This window comes from Rhinopithecus roxellana, chromosome 8, assembly GCF_007565055.1.
Source record: "Rhinopithecus roxellana isolate Shanxi Qingling chromosome 8, ASM756505v1, whole genome shotgun sequence".
Taxonomy (NCBI): Eukaryota; Metazoa; Chordata; class Mammalia; order Primates; family Cercopithecidae; genus Rhinopithecus; species Rhinopithecus roxellana.
The window spans coordinates 2,527,826-2,542,476 of record NC_044556.1 but is presented as its reverse complement, the minus strand read 5'-3'; the positions used below and the strand labels follow the sequence as shown (position 1 = coordinate 2,542,476).

The window sequence follows — 14,651 nt, the reverse complement described above, 5'->3', positions numbered from 1 at the left end:
ACGAGGAAACCAGAGCAGGGAGATCAAAAGACTGGTGTGTAGACAGGCCAGGCCTGGACCGCACCCTCTGTCTCCCACAGGTGCGTGCAAATTTTGATGCCACTGCCCAAACCCTTCTTCCAGGGACATCTTACTTGCAAAGAGAGGTCAGAACAGCTCTAAGAGGCTGAGCATGGTGGCTCATGCCTGTATTCCCAGCATTTTGGGAGGCTGTGGCAGGAGGATCGCTTGAGTCCAGGAGTTTGAGACCAGCCTAGGCAATATGGCAAGACCTCATCTCTACAAAAAATACAAAAAACAAAAAACAAAAAACAATAGCTGGGCACAGCTGCACACCTGTAGTCCCAGCAACTCGGGAGACTGAGGTGGGAGGATCATTTGAAGCCAGGAGTTTCAGACCTGCCTGAGCGACATGGGGAGACCCCATCACTACAAATAATTTAAAAAATTATCCAGGCATGGTGGCGGGCACCTGTGTCTCAGCTACTTGGGAGGCTGCACTCCAGCCTGGGCAACAGAATGAGACTGTCTCAAAAAACAAAATAAAACCCAAAACAGAAGCTCTAAGATCTGCTCTGCTGGGAAGGAGTCTGGGGGGACAGAGGCCTCCTTGTATGGCTTGAGCACCCCTGCCCTAGTGATGCCCCAAGTCCCATCCAGAAACCTTGGGGAGCATGACAGCCCTGTGCCTTCACACCTGGAGGCTAGGCTACCTGAACAACTCTGAGAGGAGTTTTCGGGACACACGAGCGCGCAGCACTTACCAGAGACAGTGACCACGATGTACTGCTGGGGTGCAGGCGACGGGGTGGGTGCACCAGTCGGCTGTGAGGGTGCGGGTACAGCCGGGAGCTCCGTCACGTACTGCTTTTGGCTGCCCGGTGGCTGTGCCTGGGGCTGGGGGCTCTGCAGCTCGGTGACATATTGAGGCTGAGGGGTGGCAGCAGCGGTGGGCGGCTGTGGGGGCTGGGGTGCCGCTGGGGGTGGTGGCGGTGGTGGCTGAGGCTGGGCTTGTGGCGGGGCCTGTGGCGGCTGGGATGGTGGCGGGGCTGCCTGTAGCTCAGTATACGCCTGTGTTGCCATGCCAACGGTGGGGAAAATGATAATAAATAAGGCTTTTTTTTTTTTTTTTATTCCTTGGGAAGAAAGACGGGGAGAGGGGAGAGAAAAACAAAACAAAACAAAAGAAGGAAAAACAGGAATTAATCCACAGGCAGAGAAAGCAGGGACAGCTCTGGGCTCCCTGGAGATGTGCTTGGGTTCATCACTAACTTAATTAAATCCCCAGGCTGGTGGCCAGAAATATCCAACCCGTCACTGCAGGGGGACCAGCTGTAGACCAGGGCTGGAACCCCACTCCGCACCCCCACTCACCCCAAGCCAGGACTCCTGCCTTCCCAGTCCCTGGTACCCAGAGACCCCCACATCCATGTAGGATCGCATTTCCCCACACTGCGGGGGAACTTGGGCCCGTGTGGTTGCTCTGTGCCCTCGTCCAGAGAAAAATGGTACGGTTCTCACTGGTTCAGTCTCAAATGCCAGGGGCTGCCCCCTGCCTTGCCTCCATCTCCTTAGCTGAGGACCCCAAGTGGGCACTTCCTGAGGGCTCCTGCAGGCCAGGCATGGGGCTGGGCACTTTCCCTATGTTAGTTCATCTTTTAAAAATATACATTAGGCCGGGCGCAGTGGCTCTTGCCTGTAATCCCAGCACTTTGGGAGGCCGAGGCGGGCGGATCACCAGGTCAGGAGATCGAGACCATCCTGGCTAACATGGTGAAACCCCATCTCTACTAAAAATACAAAAAATTAGCCAGGCATGGTGGCAGGCGCCTGTAGTCCCAGCTACTCGGGAGGCTGAGGCAGGAGAATGGCATGAACCCAGGAGGCAGAGCTTGCAGTGAGCCAAGATCACGCCACTGCATTCCAGCCTGGGCAGCAGAGTGAGACTCTGTCTCAATAAATAAATAAATAAATAAAATAAAATATATATTAGGCCAGGCACAGTGGCTCACACCTGTAATTCCAGCACTTTGGGAGGCTGAGGCAAGCAGATCGCTTGAGGTCAGGAGTTTGAGACCAGCCTGGCCAACATGGTGAAACCACATCTCTACTAAAAATACAAAATTTAGCCAGGCGTAGTGGTGCATGTCTGTAGTGTCAGCTACTCCAGAGGCTGAGGCAGGAGAATCACTTGAACCTGGGAGGCAGAGGTTGCAATGAGCCAAGATTGCACCACTGCATTCCAGCCTGGGCAACACAGCAAGACTCTGTCTAAATATATATATGTGTGTATGTGTGTGTGTGTGTGTGTGTGTATATATATTTATATGTTGAAATATACATATACATATATAAATATACATATATGTGTGTATATAGTATGCATATATTGAAATATGCATATATGTGTATATATGTATATTTATATTGTATATGTATATATATTTATATATACATATATGAGAAATATATATATACATATAATTATTTTTTTAGAGACAGGAGTCTCATTATCATGCCCAGGCTGGTCTTGAACTCCTGGGCTCAAGCGATTCTCCTGCCTTAGCCTCCCAAAAAGTGCTGGGATTCTAGGTGTGAGCCACCACGCCCGGCCTATTTCATTTTAAACTTTCCAACAACCATGTCTGGATTTGGGTTCTGTCTGCCAGATAGGGAGCTGAGGCTCAGAGAGGTTAAGGTGTTTGCCCCAGGCCACACAGCGGGGAAGTGGCAGGGCTGCGTTTGAACTCTGGTGTTTTGCACTCCTGACTCATCAGTTTATTGCCAGGAAGCAAAGTCATGGGGAAAGCTGTCTCCTGGGGACCCGTGCCAGTTCCCTGCGTGCCTGCCATCTGGACTTGGGATTCTGATCAGCATTCCCAGTGGGAAGGCGTTTTGAGTCCAAAAAGCTCCCGTGAGCTGCATGAGGCCACAGGGGCTTTTTGGGCCCTCTGCCCGGGGGCAGTTATGGGTCTTGACACCAGATGTAAGCTCATCAGTGGTACAGTACCCTTCTGTGGCTGGGGCGACGGGGCTGGGAGCAGGCCCAGGCTGCGCTGAGAACCTGGCAGCTGTGGCTGACCTCAGAACAGGGCCGGACTTGGCCGAGCTCGGTGGCTCACGCCTGTAATCCCAACACTTTGGGAGGCCAGGGCGGCTGGATCACCTGAAGTCAGGCGTTCAAGACCAGCCTGGTCAACATGGTGAAACCCCGTCTCTACTAAAAATACAAAAATCAGCTGGGCATGGTGGCACGTGCCTGTAATCCCAGCTACTTAGGAGGCTGAGGCAGGAGAATCGCTTGAAACTGGGAGGCGGAGGTTGCAATGAGCCGAGATCTTGTCACTGCACTCCAGCCTGGGCAACAGAGTGACACTCTGTCTCAAAAAAAAAAAAAAATTAAATGGGAGTGGTGGTGCGCGCCTGTAATCCCAGCTACTCAGGAGGCTGAGGTGGGAGAATCGCTTGAACCCGGGATGTGGAAGTTGCAGCGAGCTGAGATTGTGAGATTGCCCCACTGCACTCCAGCCTCAGTGACAGAGCAACACCCTGTCTCAGAGCAAAACAAAACAAAAGGAAAGAACAGGGCGGGCCTGGCTGCTAAAGGGCGTGTCCCTCTCCTAGGTGCTGGGCTGGGCATGGCCTCCCTCCCGCTCAGCCCTGCTGCAGCAGGGGATGGCAGATGGTTTGGGGACCCTTGTACTTATGAGCCCTATCCCCAGGTCCGAAGCATTTGAGAGACAGTGGGACAGAGGCATGAGTGGTTAAGAGGAAAGGCTGCAGCTCCATGCTTTTGTGGCTCCTGCCTGGCCCCAGAAGGTATTTGCGTCTGAGAGCCCTGCCTGCAGCTGGCTGTGACACCGGGCAGCACTGCATCCTGGCTGGCAACTGGACCAGAGCCTCTTCTGCACTAACACTCAGCACCTGTGTGCCACGATGTTCCCAGGTGGCCCTCCAGCCGCAGGGTGATCCTCAAAGGAAGGAGGAAATAAAAAACAACAACTGTTGTTGGTTGACCAGGAGCCCCCAGAACCCTCTACTGAGGTCACCTCCTCCCAGCAGCCGTGTGAGGGAGGCACCATCATGCCCATTTTACAGACGAGTTGAGCGAGGCTGAGGGGTAGGCTGCTGAAAGCCTTGAGCAACTGGTGATGGGGGGATTGAACGCAGGTCTCTCTGACCCCCAGATACATATGTCAGCCTCCATCCCCACTCAGGATGCCAGGCACAGGGCTCACTTGCTTTTTTTTTTTTTTTGAGACAGAGTATCACTGTCATCCAGGCTGGAGTACAGTGGTGTGATCTCGGCTCACTGCAACCTCTGCCCCCACGGGTTCAAGTGATTCTCCTGCCTCAGCCTCCCGAGTAGCTGGGACTACAGGCACCTGCCACCACACCCAGCAAATTTTTGTGTTTTTAGTGGAGACAGGGTTTCACCATGTTGGCTGGGCAGGTCTCGAACTCCTGACCTCAAGTAATCCACCCGCCTCGGCCTCCCAAAGTGCTGGGATTACAGGCATGAGCCACTGCGCCCAATCTTCATTTGCTTCTTAAAGTCAGTACATGGCATCTTGCCAGTTCTTGTAACAGGGAGACCCAAGCGTCACCTGCAGAGGTTACACCCCCTGCCACAGGCCGCAGTTAAGGGCAGCAGAACTGGCAAGGGGGAAGTCAGCCCGAGCAGCCCACAGGAGGCCGGGCAGTGCAGTGGTCCCCATCCTTCACGCCTCCCTGTGCCTCCCTCCCCCTGGGTTCCAGGTTCTGCCCTTGGATGCCAAACTCAAGAGGTGTCTGAGTTAGCAGTGGGGCAAGGCAGGTGAGAAATAAGCCCTGGACAGGGATGGATGTGCCATGATTTGAACTTGGCTTCCTCCTAGCTGTGTGACTTTGGAGGGGAGCCTCTACGGCTCCATCTGTGAAATGGGAGGACGGCTGGCCCTAAAAGGCGGGGCCTCTGAGGAGTTCAACCTGATCCTGTAGGCAGCACGTAGCCAGGCATCTGGCATGCTATAAGCACGCAGGAAATGGCTCTGGCTCTCTTCACTGCCCAGGGCCCTTTAACACAGTTCCAGGAAAGATGAAAATACCTCCTGGCCCTGCCTCCCTTCCAGCGTCCAGAGCTTTGGGCTGCTGAGGATGAAGGAAACAGGATCTTACACTTGCCTCTTGGGTGTGCCCTCTGGGGTTGCGGCAGGCTGGGAAGGGACCCCAGGACCCTCCTGGGTGGCGGGAACTGAGCTGACAGGGCCCTGGGGCCACCCTCCCTGCCAGGTGAGGTCACTCTGGTAGGAGGAGTGGAGGCAGGCAGGATGAGAAGCCGTTTGGGGCCTTCCCACCTAGCAGGTGGCCAGCCTTAGTGCTCCGAGGCCCAGGGACTCCGGCAGCAGGGAAACTTGCCCGCCGTGAGAGAGAAAAGTCTACTGCCTGCCTTGAACAGGGTGAAGACCATCTTCCTCCAGTCCCTGCCCTCCCCAAACTCCTTCTGCCAGAGTTAGAGGGGAGGAGGTTCCTCACACCATCGGGTCCAAATCTGGCCCAGCTTGCGTACTTAAGTCACTGTAGCCGACGACCCTTCATCTGCCTGGTGTCAGACTCTCACCCACATGAACCCTGGCGCTGTGTCTTAACTCATGAACATATTACCAACCTTCTTCTGGGCCTCAGTTTGCCTGTCACCTGGGGATAACGAAAACAAGCAATTCATCAAATTGCTACAAAGATCCAATGAGATCAGGCCGGGTGCGGTGGCTCACACCTATAATCCCAGCACTTTGGGAGGCCGAGGCATGTGGATCACCTGAGGTCAGGAGTTTGAGACCAGCCTGGCCAACATGGCAAAAACCCATCTCTACTAAAAATACAAAAATTGGCCAGGTATGGTGACTTGTGCCTGTAGTCCCAGCTATTCGGGAGGCTGAGGCAGGAGAATCACTTGAACCCGGGAGGCAGAGGGTGCAGTGAACAGAGATCACACCACTGCAATCCAGCCTGGGTGACTGGGTGACAGAGCAAGACTCTGTCTCAAGAAAAAAAAAAAAAAAAAAAGATCCAATGAGATCAGCTCAGCACCCAATAAACACTGATTAAGTGGCAGGTGTTATTCATTCAACAAATATCCAACCCAGGTTGGGATAGAGGAGGAAGGAGGAAGGAGACAGGATCTTCAAGCTCTTGGGAGGGGACACCAAGAGGAAATTCAACCTAAGCTTTCGTCGGCAACATCATGCAGATTCCTGGGCTCTGCTGCCCAGTGAGTCTGAAATGGCCCCAGAGTCTGTTTCAGCTAGTCCCTTAGATGATTCTGAGGCAGCCAGTCCCGACAGCACTCTGAGAAATGCTGGCCTTGGCTTTCTCAGCCCTAAGAGAGCTGGCCCCTTGTGGCCCCTCCCACAAAGAAAGGGCTTTAAAAGCTCCTCACTTACTGGCTCTTTCTCCTCCTAGGGACACAAAGCCCATGGGCCTCATCCCTTCCACTCAGGGGCAAGAAGAGGAGGTGATTATTAATTTCTAAAAGGCTGAGCTCAAAAGGAGGAGGTGGGAGATCAAGGAACAACCAAACCAATTTCTCCATTGGAGGCCTTCTCAGCACTGTGATTGTCAATCTTCTTCCTACAATTATTTGACCAAAGAGCCCTTTTCTACCTTTTAAGGAGACTATATTAAGCAATTATGCAGGTTTGTTCCCTAGAGAGAAATAAATCACATACATAGCATGAGGTATTGTCCATATATTTGAGCATGAGAACCCTTTCTTTATGGAGCCTGGCACATAAAACGAGGGCATTACTGAACAAACGGTTCTTTGGCAATGAATCTGCCAAGAAAAGCACTAGTGGCTGCACCTATCTTCAAAGCCAGCAGCTGTTTATGGAGACTGTTTAAATCTATTACTTTAAATGAGGGCTTGGCAAAGTTCTGTAAAGGGCCAAGCAGTAAACATTTTCAGTTTTGTGGCTAGTTTCTGCAGCAGTTGTTCAACTCTGCCACTGTAATGTGAAAGTGGCCATGAACAATAGGTAAACAAATGAGCAGGCTGTGTGCGAATACAACTTTATTTCTAGACACTGAGATTTTAACTTCATGTAATTTTCACATATCATGAAATATAATTCCAGTTTTGATATTTCCAATAATTTAAAAATATAAAAATAATTATTCACTCACCAACCAAACAAAAACAGGCAGCAAGCCATAGTTTGTTGACCCCTGTGTTGGGTTTTTTTTTTTTTTTTTTTTTTTTTTGAGGTGAAGTTTCGCTCTTGTTGCCCAGGCTGGAGTGCAATGGCACAGTCTCTGCTTACTGCAACCTCTGCCTCCCGGGTTCAAGCGATTCTCCTGCCTCAGCCTCCTGAGGAGCTGGGATTACAGGTGCCCGCCACCACACCTGGCTAGCTTTTGTATTTTTAGTACAGATGGGGGTTCACCATGTTGGCCAGGCTGGTCTCGAACTCCTGACCTCAGGTGATCCTCCCACCTTGGCCTCCCACAGTGCTGGGATTACAGGCATGAGCCACCGCACCTGGTCTGACCCCTGTTTTGGATGCCAGATTCTCTAATCAAATGGTTTACATCTTCAGCAAGGCCCTCCCAAAGACATAGAGAGAAAACTCACTCTCTTCATCTGTAGAATGGCTTCAATAATGAATTTGCAGAAGAATGGTAAAATTAAATGGATGACGTGTGTTTCTCTCATCCTTTATATTCAATTCATTTAGAAGATTTGTCAATTACTCCTCCAAAATATATCCTAGAGGCCGGGTGTGGTGGCTCATGCCTGTGATCCCAGCACTTTGGAAGGCCGAGGTGGGCGGATCATTTGAGGTCAGGAGTTTGAAGCCAGTCTAGCCAACATGGGGAAACCCCGTGTCTACTAAAAATACAAAAATTAGCTGGGCATGGTGGTATGTGGCTGTAATCCCAGCTACTCAGGACGCTTAGGTAGGAGGATTGCTTGCGTCTGGTGGGGCAGAGGTTGCAGTGAGATGAGATTGTGCCACTGCATGCATACAAATACACACACACACACACACACACACATCTCCTAATGACTGGGCACAGTGCTCACATCTATAATCCCACCACTTTGGGAGGCCAAGATTGGAGGATCACTTGAGCCCAGGAGTTCAAGACCAGCCTAAGCAATGAAGTGATGCCTTATCTCTGTAAAAAACTGCAAAAATCAGTTAGGCATAGTACCCCTCACCTGAAGTCCCCGCTGTTCAGGAGGCTGGGGTGGGAGAATCATTTGAGCCCAGGAGTTCCAGGCTTCAGTGAGCTATGATCACACTACCACACTTCAGTCTGGGCAACAGAACAAGATCTTGTCTCTTTAAAATATATCCTGGACAGGCATGGTGACTCACGCCTGTCATCTCAGCACTTGGAGAGCCCAGGGCAGGAAGACTGCTTGAGCCCAGAAGTTTGAGACCAGTCTTAGCAGCATAGCCGAGACTCCATCTCGACAAAAAATTTTTAAAAATCAGGAGGCCGAGGTAGAAGAATTGCTTGAACCCAGGAGGCAGAGGTTACAGTGAGCCTCTCTGCAAAAAAAAAAAAAAAAAAAAAAAAAAGAATGCTGCAGATCCATTCCTGCCTCACGGCCTCGGCCCCACCTCTTCCTCCCACCTGGCATGCTGTCCCCACCCCACCTTCATGGCTGGCTTCTCCTCCTTATTCAGGTCTCAGCTCACACGCATTTCCTTGGGTCTAAAGCACATAGTACTATTTTATTTGCTTACTGACACTGTGTTTCCCTGTTGAGTTTATTTTCTTTCTTTCTTTTTTGTTTTTTAGAGACAGGGTCTTGCTCTGTTGCCCAGGCTGGAGTGCAGTGGCACAATCACAGCTCACTGTAACCTTGAATTCCTGGGCACAAGTGATCCTCTGGCCTCAGCCTCCAGAGTATATGGGACCACAGGCCTGTGCCATGACACTTGGCTAATTTTTTAATCTTTTTAAGAAATGGGGTCTAGCTATGTTGCCCAGGCTGGTCTCAAACTCCTGAGCTTAAGTGATCCTCGTGTCTCAGCCTCCCAAAGTGCTGGGATTACAGGCATGAGCCACTGCGTCTGACTGGATTTATTTTCTTCCTCCTAGTTCCTCCTCCCTCCATGACTGGAAAGGTAAGTTCCCCAATAGCAGAGACCTGGTGGGCTTTGCCCCTCACTCTGTCTCAGCTCCTAGAAAACTGACAGACAAGGCCGGGAGCAGTGGCTCACACCTGTAATCCCAACATTTTGGGAGGCCGAGGAGGGCAGATCACCTGAAGTCAGAATTCAAGTCCAGCCTGGCCAACATGGTGAAACCCTGTCTCTACTAAAAATACAGAAATGAGGCTGCTGCGGTGGTTCACACCTGTAGTTCCAGCACTTTGGGAGGCCAAAGCAGGTGGATCACCTGAGGTCAGGAGTTCAAGACAAGCCTGGCCAACATGGTGAAACCCTGTCTGTACTAAAAATACAAAAATTAGCCGAGCATGGTGGCAGGCACCTGTAATCCCAGCTACTTGGGAGGCTGAGGCAGGAGAATCTCTTGAACCTGGGAGGCGGAGGTTGCAATGCAATCACGCCATTGCACTCCAGCCTGGGCAACAAGAGAGAAACTCCGTCTCAAAAAAACCATACCAAACGAAACAAAAATTAGCTGGGCATGGTGGCGGGCATCTGTATTCCCAGCTACTTGGGGGGCTGAGGCAGGAGAATTGCTTGAACCCGGGAGGTGGAGGTTGTGGTGAGCTGAGATCATGCCACTGCACTCCATCCTGGGCGACAGAGTAGGACTCTGTCTCAAAAAAAAAAAAAAAAAAGAAAAGAAAAGAAAACTGACAGGCACATAGTGGGAGTTTCGACTCTTACTGTCCCGGTAGCATAAACGATGCACCCGAACACACTGCTAGTGAGCAGCAAAGGCAGGTTCCAGTCTACCGACTGCTGAGACCTTGTGAGAAAATTACTTCCTCCTGCCAGAAGCCGGCTTGTGCTACAGAGCCAGGCAATGCCTTCTGGTCCAGAACAGGCCTGGGGAGCACGTGGGAGTCTCTCTAGCCTAGGAAGACCACGTCCTGTGCAGCTGCTATCGACGGCAGCATCTCTGGGAGGGGCAGCCTGACCATCCCCTTTCCTGAGATGCTCAGGTACATGACAGAGGAGAAGGGTGAGGACCTCAGCTCCAGAGACACCATTTCCAGCTCCCCACCTTTCCCACAATGTCCACATTCCCACTCACCCAGCTGCCTCCTGGAAGGCTTGGGACTGAGTCTAGGCCTGGGCCCAAGTATCATTTTGTTTGTTTTGAGACAGAGTCTTGTTCTATCACCCAGGCTCGAGTGCAGTGGCACAGTCTTGGCTCACTGCAACTTCCATCTCCGCGGTTCAAGGGATTCTCCTGCCTCAGCCTCCTAAGTAGCTGGGACTACAGTCATGTGCTACCATGCCCGGCTACTTTTTGTATTTTTAGTAGAGATAGGGTTTCATCATGTTGGCGAGGCTGGTCTCGAACTCTTTACCTCAAGTGATCCACCCGCTTTGGCGTCCCAAAGTACTAGGGGAGTGAGCACCCAAATTGAGACACTGTACCTGGCCAGGATTTTTCTTTTTTTTTTTCCTTTTTTTTTTTTTTTTTTGAGATGGAGTCTCGCTCTGTCACCCAGGCTGGAATGCTGTGGCCGGATCTCAGCTCACTGCAAGCTCCACCTTCCGGGTTCACGCCATTCTCCTGTCTCAGCCTCCCGGGTAGCTGGGACTACAGGCGCCGCCACCTCGCCCGGCTAGTTTTTTGTAGTTTTTAGTAGAGACGGGGTTTCACCGTGTTAGCCAGGATGGTCTCGATCTCCTGACCTCGTGATCCGCCTGTCTCTGCCTCCCAAAGTGCTGGGATTACAGGCTTGAGCCACCGCGCCCGGCCGATTTTTCTTTCTAGTGACTCTCCTAAAGCCGGAGAACGGCTATTGAGCAGCAAGGGGAGTGACTTTTTCACTACAAACTGGATCCCTGGTAGCCAACTTCCTGGCTCCCTGTCATGGACCCACGCAGTCCAGCAAGCGAGAAGCGAGTCAACCTTTAAAGCCACGAGGGCTCTCACTGGATTCAAAATGATACAAATAAAAGCCAACTGTGTATTTCCGAGGGTTGAACAGGAAACGACAATCACCATAACAGCAGAGGCTAACATTAACATAACTATGTTAGCAATTACTTTGTATTTAGTTAGTTGCAGCAATTCCTATGTAGTTGAGGTTCCACAGGTATTATTTTCTGGGATCCATAGCACAGAAACATGAGATTGAAAGGATTACCAAGGATTACTGCCCCTAGATGAAAGGAGGGGAAACTGAGGCCCAGAGAACTTAAGTAACACACCTAAGAGCACACAGCTAGAAAAGCTGTTTCAAGTCTGCTTCAAACCAACCTAGTGCTCTCTTCCTAGTCAAATGACTCCTCAGGCCCTTCACCTGTAAATGTAACTAGTGACTGAGGCAGTCAACAAGACCACATAATTGGTAACATCACTTTCTGCTCAGTTAGCTTTTTCTTTTTCTTTTTGAGACAAGAGTCTCACTCTCTGTTGCCCAGGCTGGAGTGCAGTGGCCCGTGATCTCGGCTCACTGCAACCTCCGCCTCCCAGGCTCAAGCAATTCTCGTGCCTCAGCCTCCCGAGTAGCTGGGATTAGTCATGTGCCACCACGCCTGGCTAATTTTTTGTAGAGATAGGGTTTAACCTTGCTGGCCAGGCTGGTCTCAAACTCCTGACCTCAGGTGATCCACCCATCTCAGCCTCCCAAAGTGCTGGGATTACAGGCGTGAGCCACTACGCCCAGCCTGCTCAGTTAGCCTTTCTAAGAAGTGCTAGTCGGGCGTGGTGGCTCACGCCTGTAATCCCAGCACTTTGGGAGGCTGAGGCGGGCGGATCATGAGGTCAAGAGATAAAGACCATCCTGACCAACATGGTGAATCCCCGTCTCTACTAAAAATACAAAAATTAGCCGGGCATGATGGCGCTCGCCTATAGTCCCAGCTACTCAGGAGGCTGAGGCAGGAGAATCGCTTGAACCCGGGAGGCGGAGGCTGCAGTGAGCCGAGATCAAGCCACTGCACTCCAGCCTGGCAACAGAGCGAGACTCTGTCTCCAAAAAAAAAAAAAAGTGCTGATGGTCTTTCTAGCAACTTGGCATTTCTAGCTTTCTTGTTTGCTTGTTTGTTTTACTGAAAATTAATCTCCACCTGTCCTAATTTTCAGAGTCCCTGCCTCCTCTAAAAAGGACCTGGCCTAGAAAAAGTACCTGGAGAAGTGAGGACCCGCCAACCCCCACCAGACTAATCTCAAACTCTTGGGGAAAAGCCTGAAATGATCCTTTTCCTTGGAATTTATTGACTAATTTAAAAGGAAACGGCTGCAGTTTGCTCAAAAGCAAGACGGAGAATCAGCCAAGGAGACTTGGCCTGGCTGGCTACTTAAAAAAAAAATTTTTTCCCCGAGCTGGCAGGATATTGTCACCCTAAAAAGCAGTGGCAAAGATTCTCCTCTCACAAATATGGATAGCTTCCCCTTCCCTCTGACCGCTTCTGCCCACGTGGCCCTAGAGGCTGGGACCTTGTCAGTGACATGTGACTCGGTTGACACTCATTTGACACAAAAACATGTGTCTGGCCAAGAGAAGCGGCTTTAAAAAAATCTAAGAAATTTCCTCAGGCGCCATTTGCTCCTCCATTCCCAGTAGGGGAGACCTCAGTGGGCAGGACCCAGAAACGTCCCATCTCCAGGAACAAACCCCTGCCATCCCAAACCAGGAAACATCAGGTCTCAAACATCAGCCTAGAGAAAAGCACTCAGGTTTCTGTTCCTCTAAAGCAGTCCCTCATGATCACTCCTCCCTGCCATGAACTTTGATTTCTGCAAACCAAATCTTCCACGCTAAAGCCAAATCGATTCCTAGCTCCTCCATGAAACTCCTCCCAGAGAGAAGGTGGCAGGTTTAGGAGTGGGCTGCAGTGTTGAAATCAGGACTAGCTGACAGTTATTTTATGAAACCAAATTCAGAAACAGTAGATAGGAGGAAAAGGTTCAAAGATAAGCCGTAAGTGAAATTCCCGGAAGGAATGAGGAGTCCCCGTACTTCAGAAAAAGGGCGATGTCAATGATTCTCCCCATTTTACAGGATGGAAAACCGAGGCCTCAGATGGACAGGCACTTGTCCAAGCTCTGAGTCCTGGGGACAACTGCAAGGCTCTTAAGGAAGAAGGCAATCGCTTAGGGATCTCGAAGGAGGCCCGGGTGGTGGTTGCCCCACCTGGTTCCGGAGGTGGAGGTTGGGGAGACCCAGTGGGCTCCGCCCATACTTTCCCTCCTGGTCCCGCCCACCCACCTTGGCCCCGCCTCGTCCCTCCCTCGCTCCCATTGGCCCAGCCTCCCCGGGCCCGCCCCTTCGCGCCTCCCAACATATAAAAGCCCCCCGCCCCGGCCAGCCGACCTCCACTCGCCGCCGGCCTGCGAGCGCCCGCCCCTCGCGGGGGCCGGGCCGCGGAGACGGGGGCGGGTGGTGTCGTTCCAGCCGGGCCCCGGCCCCCTCCCCCACGGTCCAGACAGTCGCCGCCGCCATTTTGACCGCCCGCCCCTTCCCCCCGGACTGTGATTACAGAGACATCCACCGCCCCGGCCCCGCCGCCCGCCTCGGCCCGGCCAGCCACCCCGGGGCCGCCCCGGTTACCTCCGCTTCTCCCCACTGCTCTCTGCGGAAAGGCTTTTCGGAGGTCTCGGAGTCGATGTTGGGAAGGGGACTGGACGTGCTGGGGTCCCCGGGCCAGGCCGGGGGGGTGGGGGTGGGGGTCGGCCGGGCGGTTGTTGTTGTTGACTCGCGTTGCCGGGTTGCTTGGTCGCCACGACTACCGTGGCTATGGCGCCTCCGTTTCCCTCACCGGGGCAACTGTTGCTACCCACCCTACTTACGTCACGCGCCGGGGGCGGGGCCCTGGGTGATTGGCGGCGCCAGGATAACTGATTGGACGGCGCCAGGCCTTGCAGATAAACTATTGGTCCCAATGCATGCTTTTCAACACCCTCTCGGCTTCCCAGCGATCTGATTCATCGGTATGAATGTCTATCAAAAGAAACTGAACCCTCAAAGGCAGCCGGGCCCGTCACTCCCGCAGGGAAGCGGCTGGCTAAGAATAAAGGGGTGGGACTTATGAGGACGGGATTGGTTTGCCGCTGTAAAATCGGCCTCCTGGTTCGACTAAAAGGACGTCAATCTACCAAAGGTTTGCCGCGCTCTCTGGCTGGAAGTCGTGCGCATGCTTGGCACGCAAGGCCGATTGGGAGTTGTAGTTCGGTCCTGCGTACACTTTACATGTCTTACCCAATTAAAAAGGCGAGAAAGGAGGGCTCCGCTCCAGATTTCTCTCTCGCTCGGTGGGCCAGTTTCTGTCCTCTTGCGCTGACGTCAGGGGAGGAATGCGGTGACGCGGCGCAGACCCTCTGTGACGACAGCAGCGAAGGCTGGGCTCGGGGTTCGATTACGTCACTGGGCGCGCGTTCCCCCGCCTCCGCTGCCCATGGCCCCGTCGGGGTTGGGTGGACGTGGGAGGCCGGGGCGGGGTTCGATCCCAGCTCCCACCCGCTGGGGCGACATCTTCCTCCACCCAAGCCGGCCAGACAGC

The 14,651-nt window shown here is 52.4% G+C and overlaps 1 protein-coding gene across 2 annotated transcripts in view; it reads right to left on the bottom strand.

Moving 5' to 3' along the window:
• RFX1 (regulatory factor X1) overlaps positions 1-13,922 on the bottom strand; it is a 46,725-nt gene extending 32,803 nt beyond the window's left edge. For both annotated transcript variants that reach the window (XM_030935393.1, XM_010361591.2), the window contains exons 1-2: positions 13,703-13,922; positions 765-1,136 (exon numbers count right to left, since the gene is read on the bottom strand). In XM_030935393.1, coding sequence (XP_030791253.1) covers positions 765-1,083 — 319 coding nt within the window. In that variant the 5' untranslated portion in view covers positions 1,084-1,136; positions 13,703-13,922. The remainder of the gene's footprint in view (positions 1-764; positions 1,137-13,702) is intronic.
• Between the last annotated feature and the right edge of the window lie 729 nt (positions 13,923-14,651).